General features: G+C 53.6%; 2 protein-coding genes and 2 non-coding genes across 8 annotated transcripts in view; all 4 read right to left on the bottom strand.

Annotated features, from left to right (window-relative positions):
* Plxdc1 (plexin domain containing 1) overlaps nucleotides 1-6068 on the bottom strand; it is a 69476-nt gene extending 63408 nt beyond the window's left edge. For all 3 annotated transcript variants that reach the window (XM_028889467.2, XM_028889468.2, XM_037200663.1), the window contains exon 1: nucleotides 5892-6068. In XM_028889467.2, the coding sequence (XP_028745300.1) occupies nucleotides 5892-5970 (79 nt within the window). In that variant the 5' untranslated portion in view covers nucleotides 5971-6068. The remainder of the gene's footprint in view (nucleotides 1-5891) is intronic.
* A 1679-nt stretch (nucleotides 6069-7747) lies between these two features.
* Trnac-gca lies at nucleotides 7748-7819 on the bottom strand. Its single transcript has one exon. It is a non-coding gene; the product is annotated as a tRNA-Cys (tRNA).
* Nucleotides 7820-8390: 571 nt separating this feature from the next.
* Nucleotides 8391-8462, bottom strand: Trnac-gca. The gene has a single exon. It is a non-coding gene; the product is annotated as a tRNA-Cys (tRNA).
* A 650-nt stretch (nucleotides 8463-9112) lies between these two features.
* Arl5c (ADP ribosylation factor like GTPase 5C) lies at nucleotides 9113-15423 on the bottom strand. 3 transcript variants are annotated; one of them, XM_037201158.1, is made up of 6 exons: nucleotides 15224-15423; nucleotides 14182-14242; nucleotides 12776-12923; nucleotides 12157-12240; nucleotides 11395-11546; nucleotides 9666-9796 (listed from the first exon to the last, which is right to left on the bottom strand). In XM_037201158.1, the coding sequence occupies exons 1-6, from the start codon at nucleotides 15297-15299 to the stop codon at nucleotides 9748-9750; spliced, it is 570 nt and encodes a 189-aa protein (XP_037057053.1). In that variant the 5' UTR covers nucleotides 15300-15423; the 3' UTR covers nucleotides 9666-9747. The 3 variants fall into 3 exon arrangements, with proteins under 3 accessions (XP_037057052.1, XP_037057053.1, XP_028745407.1); XM_028889574.2 differs by lacking the exon at nucleotides 15224-15423 and adding an exon at nucleotides 14953-15106; XM_037201157.1 differs by lacking the exons at nucleotides 11395-11546; nucleotides 15224-15423 and adding an exon at nucleotides 14953-15108 and having other exon boundaries at nucleotides 9113-9796.
* Between the last annotated feature and the right edge of the window lie 1427 nt (nucleotides 15424-16850).

Raw genomic sequence — 16850 nt, 5'->3', positions numbered from 1 at the left:
TCCAGACATTACCAGAAACTCCCTGGAAACAAACGGTTCTCCCTCGCCCACTTGATTTGGTTGATTTTGAAACAGGATATCAATACTTAGCCCTGGCTGATCTGGAACTTGCTGTGTACCTGAGGCTGGCCTTAAATCACAGAGATCTGCCTGTATCTGCCTCTAGGGTGCTAGGACCAAAGGTGTGTGTTACCTTACCTGGCTCCCTTGTCCTCCTGAGGAGCATAGTCTTAGCTCCATCGAAAGCTTTGATCTCAGGCAAATCACCTTCCTATGTAACAGGGGGGCTGAGAAACCCGCTGGGATGGCAAAGAGGGTCCATCTCAAATACAATCTCCCATTCATTAGTGGCAGCCAGAAGCAGTCTAGATAGGAATCCCAAGACTTCATTTGTGTTTATCAGCAGAGGGTGTCATGATCGATTAGTAATGTCTGTCACGAGCACAGAATTGGCAAGTGGGTGCCCAGATGCAGTTGTTCCAAGACTCCAGCTGTCTTGGGCTGTTAAACTCATTCTAAATGACACTAAAAAGCATCCCTTCCCATTTCAGAGAGTTAGGTCCCCAAAGCTGTGCCCTATGCTGTCATTCTAACTGTCACACCTGCCCTGGATATATAAAGGACACAGACCACCCCACCCGTGGCCTTCACCAATTCTGGGTCCTCGATCAGATCCCTCTCTCCTCTCCACCTCTGGACTCCATCCACCTTGCTCACCAAAGCTCCTTGAGCGGCTCTCACTGTCCTGGATCCCTCCCTGAGGTCACTTTGTGCCCTCTCCCTGGGAGACTTGCGCTCCTCAGAGTGCAAACAGTAAGTGCTCAATCATTGCATAATCGAGGACACTACACTAAGGGATAGCTCTCGGGTAGACACAAGGACAGAGGCTGAAACAAGGCTTGGCTGGACCAGGCCTGGGGTCTGGCCAGGATGCTGCTGTGGAGCTCTGATTTGTCATTAGGCATTTTATCCAATTAAGTCATTCTTGGCGGCTGGTGCCTGCTGGACTGTTGCCCCCCCCCCCCATCTCTGCCCCTAATCATAACCAGATGCTCCTGGAGAATGTGGGCAGAGGGGCAGCTCTGACCTCTTCCCCAAGACATCTACCAAATGGCTGAAAGCCCGGCGCTAGGTGGCAGCTGAGGACCACTCGGCCCCACGAAAGCTGCCTGGCCTCATCAGCAAGGCCACAGCTCACTGTTAGTGGCAGGCTGTTTGTGCTGAGTTGGGTGGCCTTCCCCCCAAGTCCTCCTGCAAGTAGCCCGGAGGGGAGGGCAGGAGCCAGAACTGGAAAGGCGCACATGCAGGCCAAGTGGAAGGGCTGATGTGTGGACGGCAGGAAGAACCACCCCTGGACTGACTACGGTGAGGGATGTCAGATGGGGAGCTAGGAGGCCCGCAAGATGGTCCGTTCCAGCCCACCACCGTCCAGCTGGGACCTGGCAGTTTGGCTCTGCCAGCTTCAGGGTCCCTGTGCGACAACCACACCAAACAACAGGATGCCCTGGGTACTGAGTAAAAAACAGAGATGAGGTTCGAACCAGCCAGGAGCAGGGGCACAGGTTCTGTGCAGGATGAGGGAATAAGGGCAGGGGAGGCTAAGGAGAGCTAGGGATCCTGAGGAGTGTCTCTCCACCTCAGCTTCTCACCCTTCCCCCTTGGATAGGTCAGGATGCCACCTCTCAGCCCATGCCAGGAGCCAGTATAGGTGGCTGGTCACACAGCCTTGAAGCCTAGTGGAAGCCTCAGCCTAACAGGTTCATAAGGGTGGCACGCCTAGGCACCTTAAGACACCCTTGCCCCGGTTACTGCCTCTCAGTGCCCATTCCATCCTTTGCTTCCAGAAGAAGTCCGTCACTCAGGGCTCCTAGTGCTGAATTATCTAACTAATGGGATGTCGGGACAGGGGTGACTTTGAGAGGCTGCCGTCTTAGCTGCGGTAGTCTGAGGACTCACGCACTCTTCATCCCCATGTCAATCAACCCCAGGAGATAAGCATTAGCTTTAGATCCATTTTTATAAAGCAGGAAAACAACCCCCCTCAAGGTCACCCAATCAGTCCCTGGGCAGGATTTGAACTCAGGCAGGGTAGCTTCAGTCTGGTCAGAACCGGAGAACACAGCACAATAAGGCCAAACATAGTAGCACATGCCCTTAATCCTGGCACTCAGGGGGCAGAGGCAGGAAGATCTCTGTGAGTTCAAGGCCAATCTGATCCCATAGCAAGTTTTGGTCAAACTGGACTGCAGAATAAGACCTTATCTAAAACAAAAAAAGCAATAGGAGCTGATAGGATGGAACCCCCCAGAACCTCCATCATTCCAGAGGCTGGGTGGGAGAAACTTTAGTTAAAAACCATCCTGGGCTACACAAGAAATGACTAGAAACTCAGGCTGTCTCTTAAGGTGCAGGGCAGCCCCAGGGCTGGGTTCCCGGAGGGTGCCCTGGGTACCACTGGCCTGGACATGGGAGCCGCCTGAGGAGCCTGGCGACCTGACTTGTTGTGGAGAGTGCAAAGGTCATGCTCCCATCTCTGACCTGGCACAGCCAGGAGGAGGCTGAGGAGGAGCCAGGCTCCACCACCCAGGGCCTGACCCAACCCACGATCTCATTTGCCACTCAAGCTGGTCTTTCCAGCCAGACCATGCTGTCCAGGCCACTGAAAGTCTCTCTGGATGTTCCTTTCAGCGTCCACCGCCCCAGAGCCAGCTGCCCACACAACTCTAGCTAGAGCAGGCCGTCTAAAAGACCCGCTCGAGTCCATCTCTCACCACATCCCTCCTGCTGATCTGAGGGCACCTGTGGGCAGGCCCCGCTTTCTCTCATCCCTTGAGGCCCTCTAGGACCTAGCCCTGCTGTCCAGCCGCCAGAGATTCACAGTTTCCTCAGCCAAGACCACTCTGCTCCTAGACAATGTTTTTCACCTGATGAGCTCTTACTAATCCTCCAAGTGTGACAAGGTGACAAGACCGCCAGAGTCTCCCTGACACTTCTCTCCCACTCACCCAGACGGCCTCCTCGACCATCACGCCCTTTACTGCCTGAGCATCTGGAATTCTGGGTACTGCGAGGACCAGGCTTCAAGGGGCGCCAGTGAGTGAAGCGGGGAGGCTGGCTGGGGGGAGGCTGGCATCGGGGAAGGGGAAGCCAGCACCAAGCCTCATAGAACAGAGGAGACAGACCCTCCCTCGGGCACAGCCCTGCTGGAGACCCCCACTGTCTTGTCACAGCAGTGGAAGAGCACAGGTGTGTCACCACGCTCCAGGCCCAACCTTGAACCACAACACCACAGTTTACAGATTCTCTGGAAGCTTCCATCTCTAACAGGTAAGATGGGGTGAGAACAGCTCTACCACTTGCTAGGTTGAATCTTTAACAAAATTGTGTCCACAAAGCAGCCAGCAACTAACCTAACTTCCCCTGGGTCTGGGGATTCAAATAGTAGGCTGGCCTGGAACTCACTATGTAGCTGAGGATGACCTTGAACTTGCGATCATTCTTCCTCCAAGCGGCCTTGCTCTCAGAGTGACCCACCATGCCCAGCTTTCCCACACACATTTATTAAGCAGGTTTCCATACAAGCTGTGGTGAGGGGGTGGAGGGGTCCTCAGTGACAGGCAGGCATGATCCTGAGCCCAAACATTCTCGACTTCTTCCCATAGAGGCAGGACAGTGGATCAGGCCAGGGAGTAAGCTTGTTGTCTGGCCCCACCGGCAGGCAGGGCAGGTCTCTCTGAAGAGGGGGTCCTGGAGCTGATGGGAGGCAGTAGCAATGCCAGCAGCCATTGTGAGGGGTCTGAATTTCAGTCACAGTATGTTAGTTTCTTGGGAGGCCCCTGGTGGGCAAGGAGGGAGCTGGAAGCAGATTACGGTTGGACGGGTTATGAGACATCTTTCAGCTCCCACTCTAGAGACAGGCAGCCTTGGCTTTCAGGGGGCCCTGGCGGGTTTGGAAATGGCTGCCTGCGGGATTCTTCCTTCTGTGCATGCCCTGCACGTCTCTGACCCCTGAGACCAGACCTTCAGGGTCCACTCCCTGGGCCCCAAGGCCATCTTCCTGTCTGCCATCTGTTTGTCTGTCTGCCTGCCGGTCTGCTGGCTTCTTCTGTCTCCTTGTGACTAGACTCCTGCTTCAGGTCATTAGTGTCTCCTGTTCCTGGTCTAAGGATGGATGTGGGGACAGGGCTCTAGGAATGGACCTTGTTGCTGCCAGGCTGCCAGCCCTGCCAGGGACACCATTGCCTCTGCAGGGGCTCCTCTGTGTCGCATTCCCTGGCCAGAGTCGCTACCTCACAGAGCAGGCAGCCAGCCTTCCTGAAGGGACCCCTCTCAACCTCCCCATTTGTACACATGGTCTCTACAAAACCACCACCACCAAAGCCCAGCCAAACCTGGGAAGAGTCAACAGTTGCCCTGATGGCTTTTCACAGCTTCCTTGGGTCTAACCTCAGTCTTACTTGACACAGATAGTCCAAATCTCCCAGATGAATCTCAATGAAGAGAACGCATAGTCCATAGACAGGTGACACATGTCCCTCTGGGCCCCGAACACAGACAACTCCCCTCCCTCAGCCCTCTCCATGGCCCAAACCCCTCATCCACCCAGCCATATTTGAGCTCAGAAAACACACCAGGCTAAGGCTGACAGGAACTCAGACATTAACCCTCCCCGAATCTTCCTATTTGCAAGTTTAAAACAAATTATCAGTTGCCTGTATATGTTTGAGAAGGGAAGAATATCGTGAGGGCGGGGGGAATCTTTCATAACCCTACTTCCAAAAGCCAAAGATTTTGCCAATAACCTCATTTTATAAATCAAGAAATGGGCCCAGAGAAGGCAAGTAACTTGCCCAAGGTCACAGAGCAAGTGAGACAGCAGAACTAGAAGCCAAGTGTCCAGCCACCTTCCGTAGGGCCTCCCTGAACGCTGATGGCTCCACGGCAGTCTCTAGACACGTGACTTCTCTGCCCTCTGCCCCCACGGTCGTCCCCAGAGTCCCCCACCCATACCACCTCATGCCAACACAGGCTCATTTGAATTGCATACCGTGACCAGGAGAGCCAAGAACACGGTTAGAGCCAATGCGGACACAACAGCCAACAGCAGCACCCCATGAACTACCCCTTCCCTGACCCCAGATGAGGGGCACCCAGTTCTCTCTTTCAGGGAGCTTGAAGTGACCCTTATTCCCAGCCCCAGAGAAAGTCTGTGTACCGAACCTAAATTATATATTGAAAAATGGCCTTTCTTGATAACATGAGGGATTCAAGATAGATCTCCGAAAGCATCCCCAAGCGGAAGAAATGTTTTGAGAAACTGGGGAAAGAGGAGTGTGCAGAATGGAAGCTCCTCCCCCACTGCCTCCCCGGGCCCCACCCCCACCCCCACCCCCGGCACAGTCAGGGCAACTGAGAGCCAGGCAGAACCAGACAGGAGAGAGAGGGGACCCTTGACTCTGGGAGATTCCGGAGCCGCAAGCTGCTTTTTCCTGGGGCCCCTGCCTCTCCGCCGGTGCTCGATAGGTAGGGGAAGCAAGTTAGACGGCCACGCTGGTGCCCAGAGAGAAAGGCTGGGCTAGGGTGTCCCCCATCCTCCGGCGGCTCCCACGCAGTCTTCAAGCCCCACTGGGACCCAGCCTAGACCAGCCGAGGGTGCCAACAGGGATGAGCGTGGAAAGACAAACGCCTCCCTGGGAGGATCGCGGTCCCTATGACTCTTCTGGGGACCCCCGGCTGGGTCCCTCCACGTCTTTCCGACAGAAACAAGGGATGCGCACCTTCTGTGCGCACACAGGGAAAGTAGGGTCCCTGTCCCCCCGTTCTCGGCCTCCCGCGGGTAATATCCCGCGTCCCGCTGGCGGCTCTGCACCTGCCCTGCCCGCGCGTCCTACCTGCGGGTGTTGCGGGACTGAGCGCGCGCGCGACCCCACGGAGCAGCAGCAGCTGCAGCAGCCAGAGCTGAGCCCGCATGGTGGGCGCGGACGGCCTCAGGGTCTTCGCGGCGGCGGCGGCTGTAGAGGGAGCGGCCCCGGGCTGGGCGAGAGGGGAGCGGGAGCGGAGCGGGCACGGCGAGCGAAGCGCGGCGTTGCGGCCTCGGGGAGCGCGGGCGGGAGGGCCCGGAGGGCGGGGCGCGACGCCGGGGTCCCCGCCTCCCGGAGCTCCGCGCCGCGCCCCGCCGGACCCGGGACCGCGCCGAGACACCTCTGGTCACCGAGAGAACGCAGCTCGCCCAGAAGATCGGGGAAAAGGCCGCGGTGGAGGACCCCAGGAAGCGCCCCTGCTTGGGCCATTGACTCCTGCCAGGGCATGTGACTTTCTGAGCTGGTCCCTGGACTTCTGTGGCTTCCTAGTGTTGTGCAAAAGCGCACACACCGACCCACGCCCAGGAATGCCCGGCAGCCAAGCCCCCCAGCTTCTGCCCCAGCTGAGGCGCGATTTGCATTCCCCACGTCACGGCTTTACACCCCATCTCCAGCGCCGGCTCTCCTCCGACCCCCAGCCCAGCAGACGTGTAGGTGCAGGAATCTGACACATTCCCAATCTGAAGCAGCACGGACGCCCCCTCCCCAAGAAGGCCAGACCCAATCAAAGCTAGACCCAGAGCCTGGAAGGGGCGCCCACTGCCACCACACTCTATCGGGCTCTGGGAATAGGGCACTTTTTTTTTTCCTTCCAGGAGAGAATAAAAATACCCGCAATTTAGGAGATTTAATAGACGGCAGGGAACCAGGTCAAGGCGCGAAGGTGCCTGTGACCTACTTCGTGTGAAGGATTGGGGCCTAGGGAGTGGTGAGGGCGGAGGGGCCCCTGGCTTCCTCCGTGCTGGAGACCTGGAGAGTGCGAAAAGAAAGGGTGCACATCCCGAGAAGGAGGGTGCGGGTGAGGACAGAAGTAGTGTGTGGTCTTGAGTAGGTGGGTGGTTTGACACAGGTCAAAAGAAGGACCGGGGGAAGGAAATGAAAACTAAATTCTCTCTCATCTTTCAGGATCCCAATTACACTCTCTTCCGCAGCAGAAGTTTTTGTTGTTGTTGTTTTCCCAGACAGGGAGTCACGTTTTAGACCCTGTCGGCCTCGAACTCACCACCACCCCTCCTGTTTCTGGTTACTGGACAGATGACAGGCGTGAGCCCCCCAAACGGGCCGTTGAATTCCTGACTCCTAAGGTGAATTCTCCCTTAACAGCCTGGGGTGGGGTAGAGTAGGGTAGGGTGGGGGGACCCGAATAGGCTGTCTCTTCCAGCTGCGGCCTCCTACCGCCACCCAGAGGCCATGTGATGAACCATCGGGTTGACTCTTTGCGCCCACGCAGGCGCCGTGGAGAGCCTTTAGAGTGTCCCGGGATGGACCGCCAGCCTCAGGTCTGGTGTCTTCGCGCACGGCCAGTCTTGGTGCCCGCGCTGCATTTTTATAAGGCCTTTTATTAAGGTCCAGGCCAAAGCAGCAACTTGGAAGTATTAGAAGCAAATGATGTTTACAAGTTTCTAAACCTAAGCCTCTAGAACGTGAGCGTGCACCTGGAGCTCTCCTCGGAACACACATTTCTAGCCCCACGCCAGGCTATTTCATTGGGTCATAGATGACGACGGGAACCTTCATTTCTAACGTGGATCGCAGTGCACGCTAGAAATGAAGGTTCTAGCGTGGATCTTAGTGCTGAGAGGCACTGCCCTCGAAATCCCCGGGTCCTTAACCGCCGTCATCGCTTCCCAACTGTCTGGAAGGTGACGAAACAAAAAAGGTACGCGAGGGGGCACCCGGATTTGAACCGGGGACCTCTTGATCTGCAGTCAAATGCTCTACCACTGAGCTATACCCCCTCTGCCGGTAGCCCTGCGCCAGTAACCACTAAGTGTGATTCTTGCGCAGGCGCAATAAAGCCTCTCTAGAAACGCAGAATCAAGGGCCGAAGTTTTCAGGAAACATAAGGAACTGACGGGCCGGATTGCTCGCTTGAAAACAAAGGGTATTTCCCGACGCTCTGAGATTCCTTCTGATGGTACAAGAAAATGTACCTAAAGATGGAGGCGATCCCTCGCTGCCCCGGCGCTCCTCTGGGCAGGGTACCGCTCTGCAGCTCCGCCGCTGCTTCCCCACGCTCTCTCGACTTCTTCCGACCTTCTTTCTGCCTCCAACCTCAGCCCCGACCCCAGACACTCAGCTCTCCCTAAGGGACAACCGTCGAGCTCACTCGTCGCGCCCTGCGGCTCACGAGCGGCTGCCTCGGGGTACCGGTCGGACCAGAGGTTCGCCTCGGGTCACATTCCGGCTAAGGACGTACACTGGACCGCAGAAATAGTAGGACAGCACACGCCATCAAAATAGGGTGGGCTCGGGGAGACCCACTTTCTAAAGTCTCAAGCTAGGTCAGCTTGTTAGCAAAAAGTTGCGAGGGGGCACCCGGATTTGAACCGGGGACCTCTTGATCTGCAGTCAAATGCTCTACCACTGAGCTATACCCCCAGCACGCTAGACTGGGCTTATCAGAATGGATTTCTATGGAATAGATTTCTATGGAACAGCTATCTACATTTTTATTTATGTTAAGAATAATATAATGAAAATATAAAGTATGACCAAAATGTCTAGAACTCACAAGGTTTTCCTTCATAACCACATCGCAGGGAAACTACAAGATTAAAGATGCTGGGTCCTCTGTTTCTCTGCCCAGGTTCCCCTAGAGGTCCACTGCCTGATTGGAAAGGAGACGCGCTATCCTGGTTAGGTCCCTGAATGTAGAAGGGCAGCATGGGCCTCCAATCCATCTTTAGCATCACCTCTAAAGGACCCTGGGGACTCTTCCTTCCTCTGGGGTCCCCTTCTCAGTGGATCACTCACTATCAATCTTCTTATCACCACTAGATCTAGAACCAAGAGCCCCGGTCCTGGCTAGCTGGTACCAATGTCCTTCAACCTGGCTAACCCTAGCCAAGTTCTCTAGCCAAATGGAGCATTGAGTTCTCGCTCCCCCACCTTCCGCTTCCCCACCCCGTTTCCAAGGTGATTCTCCCACCCACCCACCTCCCCCCCCCCGCCCCGCCCCCTTTGCAAGGAACAAAAGCCAGTTTTGGGAACAGACAGAAATACGAGCAGAGACGTTTTCAATTGCACTTACTATATACCTTTACTTTTTAAATCTTAATGCAATGCGTTGTGTTTTGTTTTTTAAGCATGGCACAAAGACAAAATAAGTAGGTCCTGTAGAAACCTTTGGCATTTGAGAGGAGTGGGACTCACACCGGAAGGACACTGAGAGGGAAGGAGCTACCACGTGATGACTTAGACCCAAAAGCTGTGGTCGGAGTTAGCATCCAAGAGGGAGCAGAAAGGCGAGCGGGAAGTGTGAAGGATTGCCTCTGTCTGGAATGTTCTGTCCTCCCATCCTCCACCTCTCCATCTCACCCCATCCCCCAACTTTTGGCCCGGTCCTGTTGCCTCCTTTATTGGAATCTCTGTTGTCTAATGGATAGGGCCCAATGTCAAAGATCTCTTGCTTTCGGGCGGACAGAAGGTGAGGGCTGGGAGGGGGTCCCCCAACACACTCAGCAGGTTCCCTGTGTCTCCTCAGTGAGGGGCAGTTTCCTCCGTGGCCCTGTCTGTCCCAACTTGAAGTCTTTGGTCCAGCTCCTTAGCGACAGTTGAGAGGACAGGGGCAGTCTCTCTGTCCACTCTGTTTCCACCAGCAAACGACTGGTTTTTCGCACCGGTGCTAACCGTGTGGTTTTCTGGTTGGCTTCAGGCTGGAACATCACTTGGTGGTGGCCTGAGATTTCATCCACTGGAGCCCAGCTGGCAGCCTGCAGGGAGGGAGGGATGGACCACTGCACAAAGGACCGTCAGCATTTCCCATAAGAGGACGTCTGGGAAGCTCCAAGCCTCTGCCCGGGACAGACTGAGAGGGTAGCCAAGGTTAGAGTCAATCACTTAATGGTAGAAGGGAAGAGAGTTCCAGCATGCATCAGCACCCACTGAGCTGGGGGCTGGGGCTCCTGGGGAGAAGCAGTCGTCCTACAAAGCTAGCCGAGGGAATGGACAATACATTAATAAACCAACAAATAAGGAGTCGGAGGCCTCTGGTAGCCCCGGGAGCCTCCTCTAAGGCAGCTTGGAGCCTCACCTTCTGGGCCCTGGAGCAGTGTGTCTGGACAAGCCTTCTCATCCTGTTCTGAGACTAGGGGCAGTAGCCGGGTGACCTCAAAGGCCAGGGAAGAGACAAGTTCCTCACCAGGTGAAAAACACCTCCAGAGCCAAAGTGGAAACTTAGTAAAAATGTCTGCCATTGCCCAGCTTAGCCTGGCCCCGGGGTATGGCACAGGACCCAGGGAGCACTGTGAATTAGACTACAGATTGGAGAAGACCAGAGTCCCTAACGGGTTGAGGTGACAAGCATATTGCCAGAAATCTGTGGTCCCTCGAATTCTCTTATTTAGAGTTTCCTTTTCTTCCAGAAAGTGTCCAGATGGGAGATGAATGGAAATTTCCAGGCCTCATGGAAGGCCCTTTTGGAGAAATCCAGCCCTTCACAGTCTGAGGTATCTGATCCTTTATCCTCAGCGTGGGCAGGTAAACATGTGCACATACAAAGTTTCCCCCCAACCATTGCCAATTTTTCTTTCCTTTCTCCACCTTCCTGTGTCTCACCTGTTTGTTTGTTTGTTTGTTTTGTTATGTTCTTGGTTTTTGTGGCAGGGCCTTGATAAGCAGCCCAGGCTAGCCTTGACCTCACTGGATAGTGGAGGAGGAGCTTGAACTTCTGATCCTCTTGCCTCTGCAGCCCGAGTACTGGGATTGCAGGTGTGCAATGGTTCAGGGCTTCAGACATGTGCGGCTACGAGCCAGCCCCAAGGCAGGGATTTTTGTCTGGTTTGTTCACCACTGTTTTTCCCAATTCCCAGAACAGCACTTGGCACAAAGTAGGTATTCAAAAAAAGCCTAATGAAGAAATTGTGCCAGTCACTCTCTGCAGAACTGGGGGAGAGGGAAGTATGATCCCCTCCTTTTACAAGAAAGTCAGAGAGTCTGCGACTTCCGCCTTGGAGGCCAGTCTCCTGCGGTCTTTCCACAGCTTCTTCCTCTTCCCTGGGACCTCAGCTATCCCCGACCATGGAGACAAAATCAGAGTTACCCTTGCCCTTCCGCCGCTTTGTCCATTTCACGGTCTCCAAAGAGTTTCTCAGTCCCTAAAATCCCTGTTGTTTTGGTGGAGTTTTAGCGATTACCGTTAGAACAAGCCCCTAGAGCACAGGGCTCCGCAGGCTCACAGGACCTTAGCTTTGGGCCTGTGTCCATCTTACTGGGCCAGGAGCCAGCTGTGGGCCAGATCCTGACTGGAAAGAGACAGGAGGGGTTCCTGGAACCTTCTGCCCATCAGGCCAGGGACAGGTAGGGGACTAACCCTTCTCCAGTGAGAGCGCAGCAGCCCTGGATTTGCCACGGGTGGTCTTTGATGGCATTGAGTGTGAGGACTTGGGAGATCTCTGCTGTGGTCATGGAGTCTTTCACATCCTGCTTGTTGGCAAAGATCAGGACTGAGGCATCTCGAAGTGCCTGTGGGCAGAAGAGCCCAGCCCAGGTCAGCAGCCAGCCAGCATCCCTCCTGCAGCCTCAAGAGTCCTCTGGGATCCCTGCCCAACTGTTGTAGCAAGAGAGGCCCATGGCCCGATGGGACAGAGGTGGAGATCCACCCGACATTAACAACCCCATCAAATGATGCTACAGCTCGTGGGACATCTTCCAACTGCTCACAGATGGTTACAATAACCTCAGACATTGTTTTGTTATTGTTGTTTGTTTGTTTGTTCAAAACAGAATCTTACTCTGTAGCCCAGACTGGCCTGGAACTCTATATGGAGCCCAGGCTGACTTCAACCTCATGGCAATCAGCCTCAGTTTCCCAGATTGCATGTAAGAGCCACCATTGCCACTGTGAGGTAGAAGCTAATGATCTTCCTTAGTAGTAGAAATGAAGCAACTTGCTCAAGGTCTCACAGTGAGTGAGTGGTGGGCTCAGTCCTTGAACCAGCAACTCTAACCTCTATACTCAGTGGCTCTGAGAGCACTGAGATTGGACCCTTTATCTATAATAAACGAGCATGCGACCAGCCTGGGAGCACACAGCTGGTCTCACCGGATGGCTTCCCAAGTTCAGGGGCCTTACCTCATGGGCCAGCATCTTATACAGCTCCTCCCGGGTGGTCAGCAGCCGATTCCGGTCTGTGCTATCGATCACAAGGATGACAAACTGCCCAGCAAGAGCGAGGTGTGAGCTGCAAGCCTTCTCATTGGTGAACATACTTCCTGTCAATGGTTAGGCCTCTGCCCTGCCCGAGGGCCAGCCCCACAGGAGAGGAGCTGTGCAGCCTGCCGTTGGAACCACGAAGGACCCGTTTTTAATCACCTTATACTTTATTCTTTGGAGACAAAATCTTGGCATGCAACCCAAGCTGGTCTGTGACCCTCCTGTCTCCATCCCCCAAGATGGACCACCACACTCATCTTAGGATTCAAAAATCCTTCTCTTTTACATTCATATTTACATATTTAAAATTTTTGTTTTGTTTTGTTTTTTTTTTTTTTTTTTAGGATTCAAAAATCTTCACGGATGCTACACAAAGTCAAGCATCTGACAACTGTTTGTTATTATTTCCTTTTCAAGACAGCTTGAGTAACCATTGTTCAGTCACATCCCAGGTGGCAGAAGCTAGGCTCAGAGGGGACGGTAAGTGATTGACAGGCTAATACACAGCCACCACCTCCCAGCCACGCTCCCTCCTCACCTCAGCATTGGAGTAGTATGTGTCCCAGGTGGAGCGCAGAGTCTCCTGGCCCCCTAAGTCCCACATGAGGAAGTGAGTCTTCTGAAGAACAATTTCTTCCACGTTGCTACCAATGGTTGAACACGTGTGAACGGCCTCATTAGTCAGGCTAGGGAGGCAAGAGAAGGTTCTGAGGTCTTGGCCTAGCTCTGACCATCGCCCTTCTACTCCCAAAGCAGCTGAATCCAATTCAGAACAGCTCAGCCCTGGGGGACCAGGCAGGCGCGGAGGCCTACATCCTGTGATTGATGTGTGTGTGTGTGGGGGGGTATGAGTTAGTTCAAATGTGGCCTTGGCTGGGACCCCAGAGAGGAGGGGCTCCTTAGAACCATCCCAGAGGCCCAGAGGCCCAGAGGCTTGCAATACTGTTAAACTCCCAGATGGTGGCGTTGTTCCTGGACTGTGAACCACACTGGAATTGTGGGAGCTGGGAAGAACCAGTCAGATCTGAGTAAGGACCATCAGACACTCCCCTGGTTTAGAGGATTTTGTTTTTCTTTTTTCTCTTCTTTTTTTTTTAATGGTTGTGTCTCATCGTATGGTCTCAAATATGAGATGTTCCTGTCTTAAGCTCCAGAGTGCTGTGATTACAGGCAAGGACCACTATGTCCCGTTACACTTGTTTTCTGAAAGCTCACCAAGAAGTTATAAGGAGGAAGATTGGGAGTGAGGACTTCGTACTACTTGAATTTTTCTTTTCTAATCTAATAGTGTCAGGAATCTAGAGTCTCAAGAATTCTAGGCAAGCGCTCTACCACTGACTGATCAACACCGCCAGACCTTTCCCCCTCTAATATTAATTAATTAATATTGCACATATATTACTTCCTCAGAGAAGAAGCACTTGCCCTAAATAAATAGATACTTTGGAGTCTCCAAATCAGGAGAGACTCCATCCTGAGCGAATGCCTGGGAAAGCCCGGGTTGCTGTTTGGGAGCTTGTGCGGCAGACCCGGAGCTGCAGAACTTTGGGGAGCTTGTATAGCTTCAGGGAGTTCACGGTCCGCCCAGAGGTTGGAAGTTGGAGAATGGAAAGTTAACTAAGGTGCAAAGGTGAGAAGGACCCTGCCGCCAGGGGGAGCCAAGAGCAGCGAGGCGAGAAACCTTCTGGCATTCCAAACCCTCCAGAACTGAAATGCGATCAGGACTGATTGCGGAAGGCGGTGGGATTAGGGGTCGCCCACAGCTTGCAGGATTCAAATCCAGGCCTACAAACACTAAATCAGGAAGGTCACACCAGCATCCATCCATGAATCTTCTTGTCTACAGCTGCCCACGAACTCAGGGAAGGGCTCTGGTGATTGGTCCAAATGACTATCAGTCTGGTGTGAAGCTCAGCCCTCTCCGTCCACCCAGTAGTTACTTACAACTGGTAGAGAATGGTGGTCTTTCCTGCATTGTCCAGTCCCACGATGATGACTTTGTGCTCTGGAGGGATCCAGGGGAAAGACAAGGTCAGCGCCAACCCCGAAAGCCATGGCCTCGGGTGTCCCCAGCAGGCTTCTTGTCCTGGTCTCTTCCTCACCCTCCGCTCCTGCCTGGGTGCCCTCTCCTCTCCCGGCCCCACCCCTCTCCTGGCACTCTCTGGAACCCAACCACACTGATGTAGAACTCAGTATCTCAGATTTCTGTGTCGTGTCGGTCTCCTGCCCCCCATCTCTCCATCCCTTGGGTGCGCTGGGAAACGCGTTCCCCACGGGCTGGGGACTGTATCACTTCACTTGCCATCGGACCGGACCCCAGCACCTCTCCAGTAATGTGGAAGAGAGAACTGACCTCATCCCATCTCCCTCCACATTTCTAGAGAGTGATTATCTGAGGGTCCGAACCACGCTGGATTCTAAGTCACCATCGCAGGAAACTGACTTATCCAGGGGGCGCGCAGCCCAGCTAGGTGGTGGGGTAGGGGCAGGAGGCTCTCCCACCCTCGTGCACTGAGCACACTGAAGCGCAGAGACAGGAAAAGTGCGACGGGGAGAGCGGAGAGGGGGCCGTGGAGCATATGGGGGAGCACACAACGGACTCTAAAAGTCCCAGGTTCCCAGTCGGTCTTCTCCGACGACCCCAAAATCCCAAGAGCCCCAGAAGACAGAGGAATCAAAGAGGTCAGTCACTAGGCTGTCCGGTGCGCCCCTTACCCTGGCTCCCAAAGATTCGCATCAGTTTGGCTATCAGCTGTCCCATGGCACTCCCGGAACTGGTGGTCGGGGAACCTGGGGGTCTCGGCGGCCTCTCGGACCAGATCTGGCCTCAAGCTTTCAAAGCCCCGCCTCGGGGAGGGCCGGACCTACTGCTCCTATCAGCTGGGGGAAACCCCAAGCGTCACCCTCCAGACCTGGGAATCCCACGGGACGCTGGCACCTCACTGGTGCTAAGGGACTAAGGGACGTCACTATGAAGACCAGGTACCTGACCAGGGGCCCGAAAGTGCAAGGAAAATCCCAGAGTCCTCTTCACCCTGAGAAAATTGAAGAGTTTGGACCATCTGCTCCAAGTGCTGCAAGTCAGCAATGTGTAAGGTGAATGCCTGCTCTTCCTCCCCCAACAGCCACAGCTGGGGGAAACCCTCCAAGGGCGGTCCAGCTTTCTGACATTGCGACACAGCGTTGTCATCTACAAAGTTCCACACTGGAGAGCCCTGCAACTGAGTTACAAAACAAACAACAAAAAACCCCTCAGGATGATTTTGCCAAACCAATCTCTTAATTTTTTAAAGATTTTGTTTTGTTTCTGGTTTTTTTGTTTTTTGTTTTTTGTTTTTCAGACGGTTTCTCTGTGTAATCCTGACTGTCCTAGAACTCGCTTTGTGCTTTATAGACCAGACTGGACTCGAACTCAGAGATCCACCTGCCTCTGCCTCCAGAGTTCTGGGATTAAAGGCGTGCTCCATCAAGCCTGATTCCTTAAGAATTATTTTTTTTATTTGTGTGTGTGTGTGTGTGTGTGTGTGTGTGTGTGTGTGTGTGTGTGCGCGCGCCCCATGTATGAATACATGTGTATGTGTACCTTTGGAAGCCAGAAGAGGTCCTCAGATACCAACTTGGATACTGGGAACACAATTTGGGTCCTCTGGAAGAGCAGCAAGTGCTTTTAGTTGCTGAACCATCTCTCTAGCCCCTAATTACATATTATTAAGTTTTCTCGTTTTGTGTTAAGTGGCATTCATAGCTATTCTTGGCTACATGAATTGCACATAGCCTATAGATCATGGTTGGACATGCCTAAAATCACAATAATGGCTAGAGAGGGCTCGGTCTTTAAGTGCATCCCTGCTCTTCCAGAGGACCCAAATCTGTTCCCCGCATCCACATCAGACAGATCACAACTCTGTTGACTCCAGGTCCAGGGAATTTGGTGCTTCTGGCCTCTGATGACACCTGCACTCATGTGCACATACCCACATGAAGACACACACACACACACACACACACACACACACACACACACACGCACACTTAAAAATAATATAAATAAAAAATTTAAAATCACAATGTCCAGGTGTGGTGGCGCACACCTTTAATCCCAGCACTCAGGAGGCAGAAGCAAGTGGATCTCTGAGTTTGAGACCAGCCTGATCTACAGAGCAAGTTCTAGGATAGCCAGGGCTACACAGAAAACCAAAAACAAAATAAATTCATAAGAACCTCAGGCAGGGGCCTGGAGAGATGGCTCAGTGGTTAAGAGCACTAGCTGCTCTTCCAGAGGAACTGGGTTCAATTCCCAGCACCCACATGGCAGCTCACAACTGTCTGTAATTCCAGTTTCAGGGGATCTGATACTCTCACCCAGATACACATGCAGGCGAGATACCAATGCACATTAAAAAAAAAACTCCAAGTGCGGTCCAGCTTTCTGACATTGCGACACAGTGTTGTCATCTACAAAGTTCCACACTGAGAGCCCTCAGGCAGGCCCACAGATCACATCCCAGCTCTCAGCCGGTCTCCAGCTGATTCATTAGGAGGGAGTTTTCTGGCCCAATGTGGGCTTCCCTAGAAAAGAATAGGGGTCTCCTTTCCTCTTGTGGGTATCTCCA

Source organism: Peromyscus leucopus, chromosome 8b (assembly GCF_004664715.2).
Source record: "Peromyscus leucopus breed LL Stock chromosome 8b, UCI_PerLeu_2.1, whole genome shotgun sequence".
In the NCBI taxonomy this organism is placed as follows: domain Eukaryota; kingdom Metazoa; phylum Chordata; class Mammalia; order Rodentia; family Cricetidae; genus Peromyscus; species Peromyscus leucopus.
Note: the sequence above shows the minus strand (reverse complement) of the source record. Positions and strands in the feature narration are given on the sequence as shown.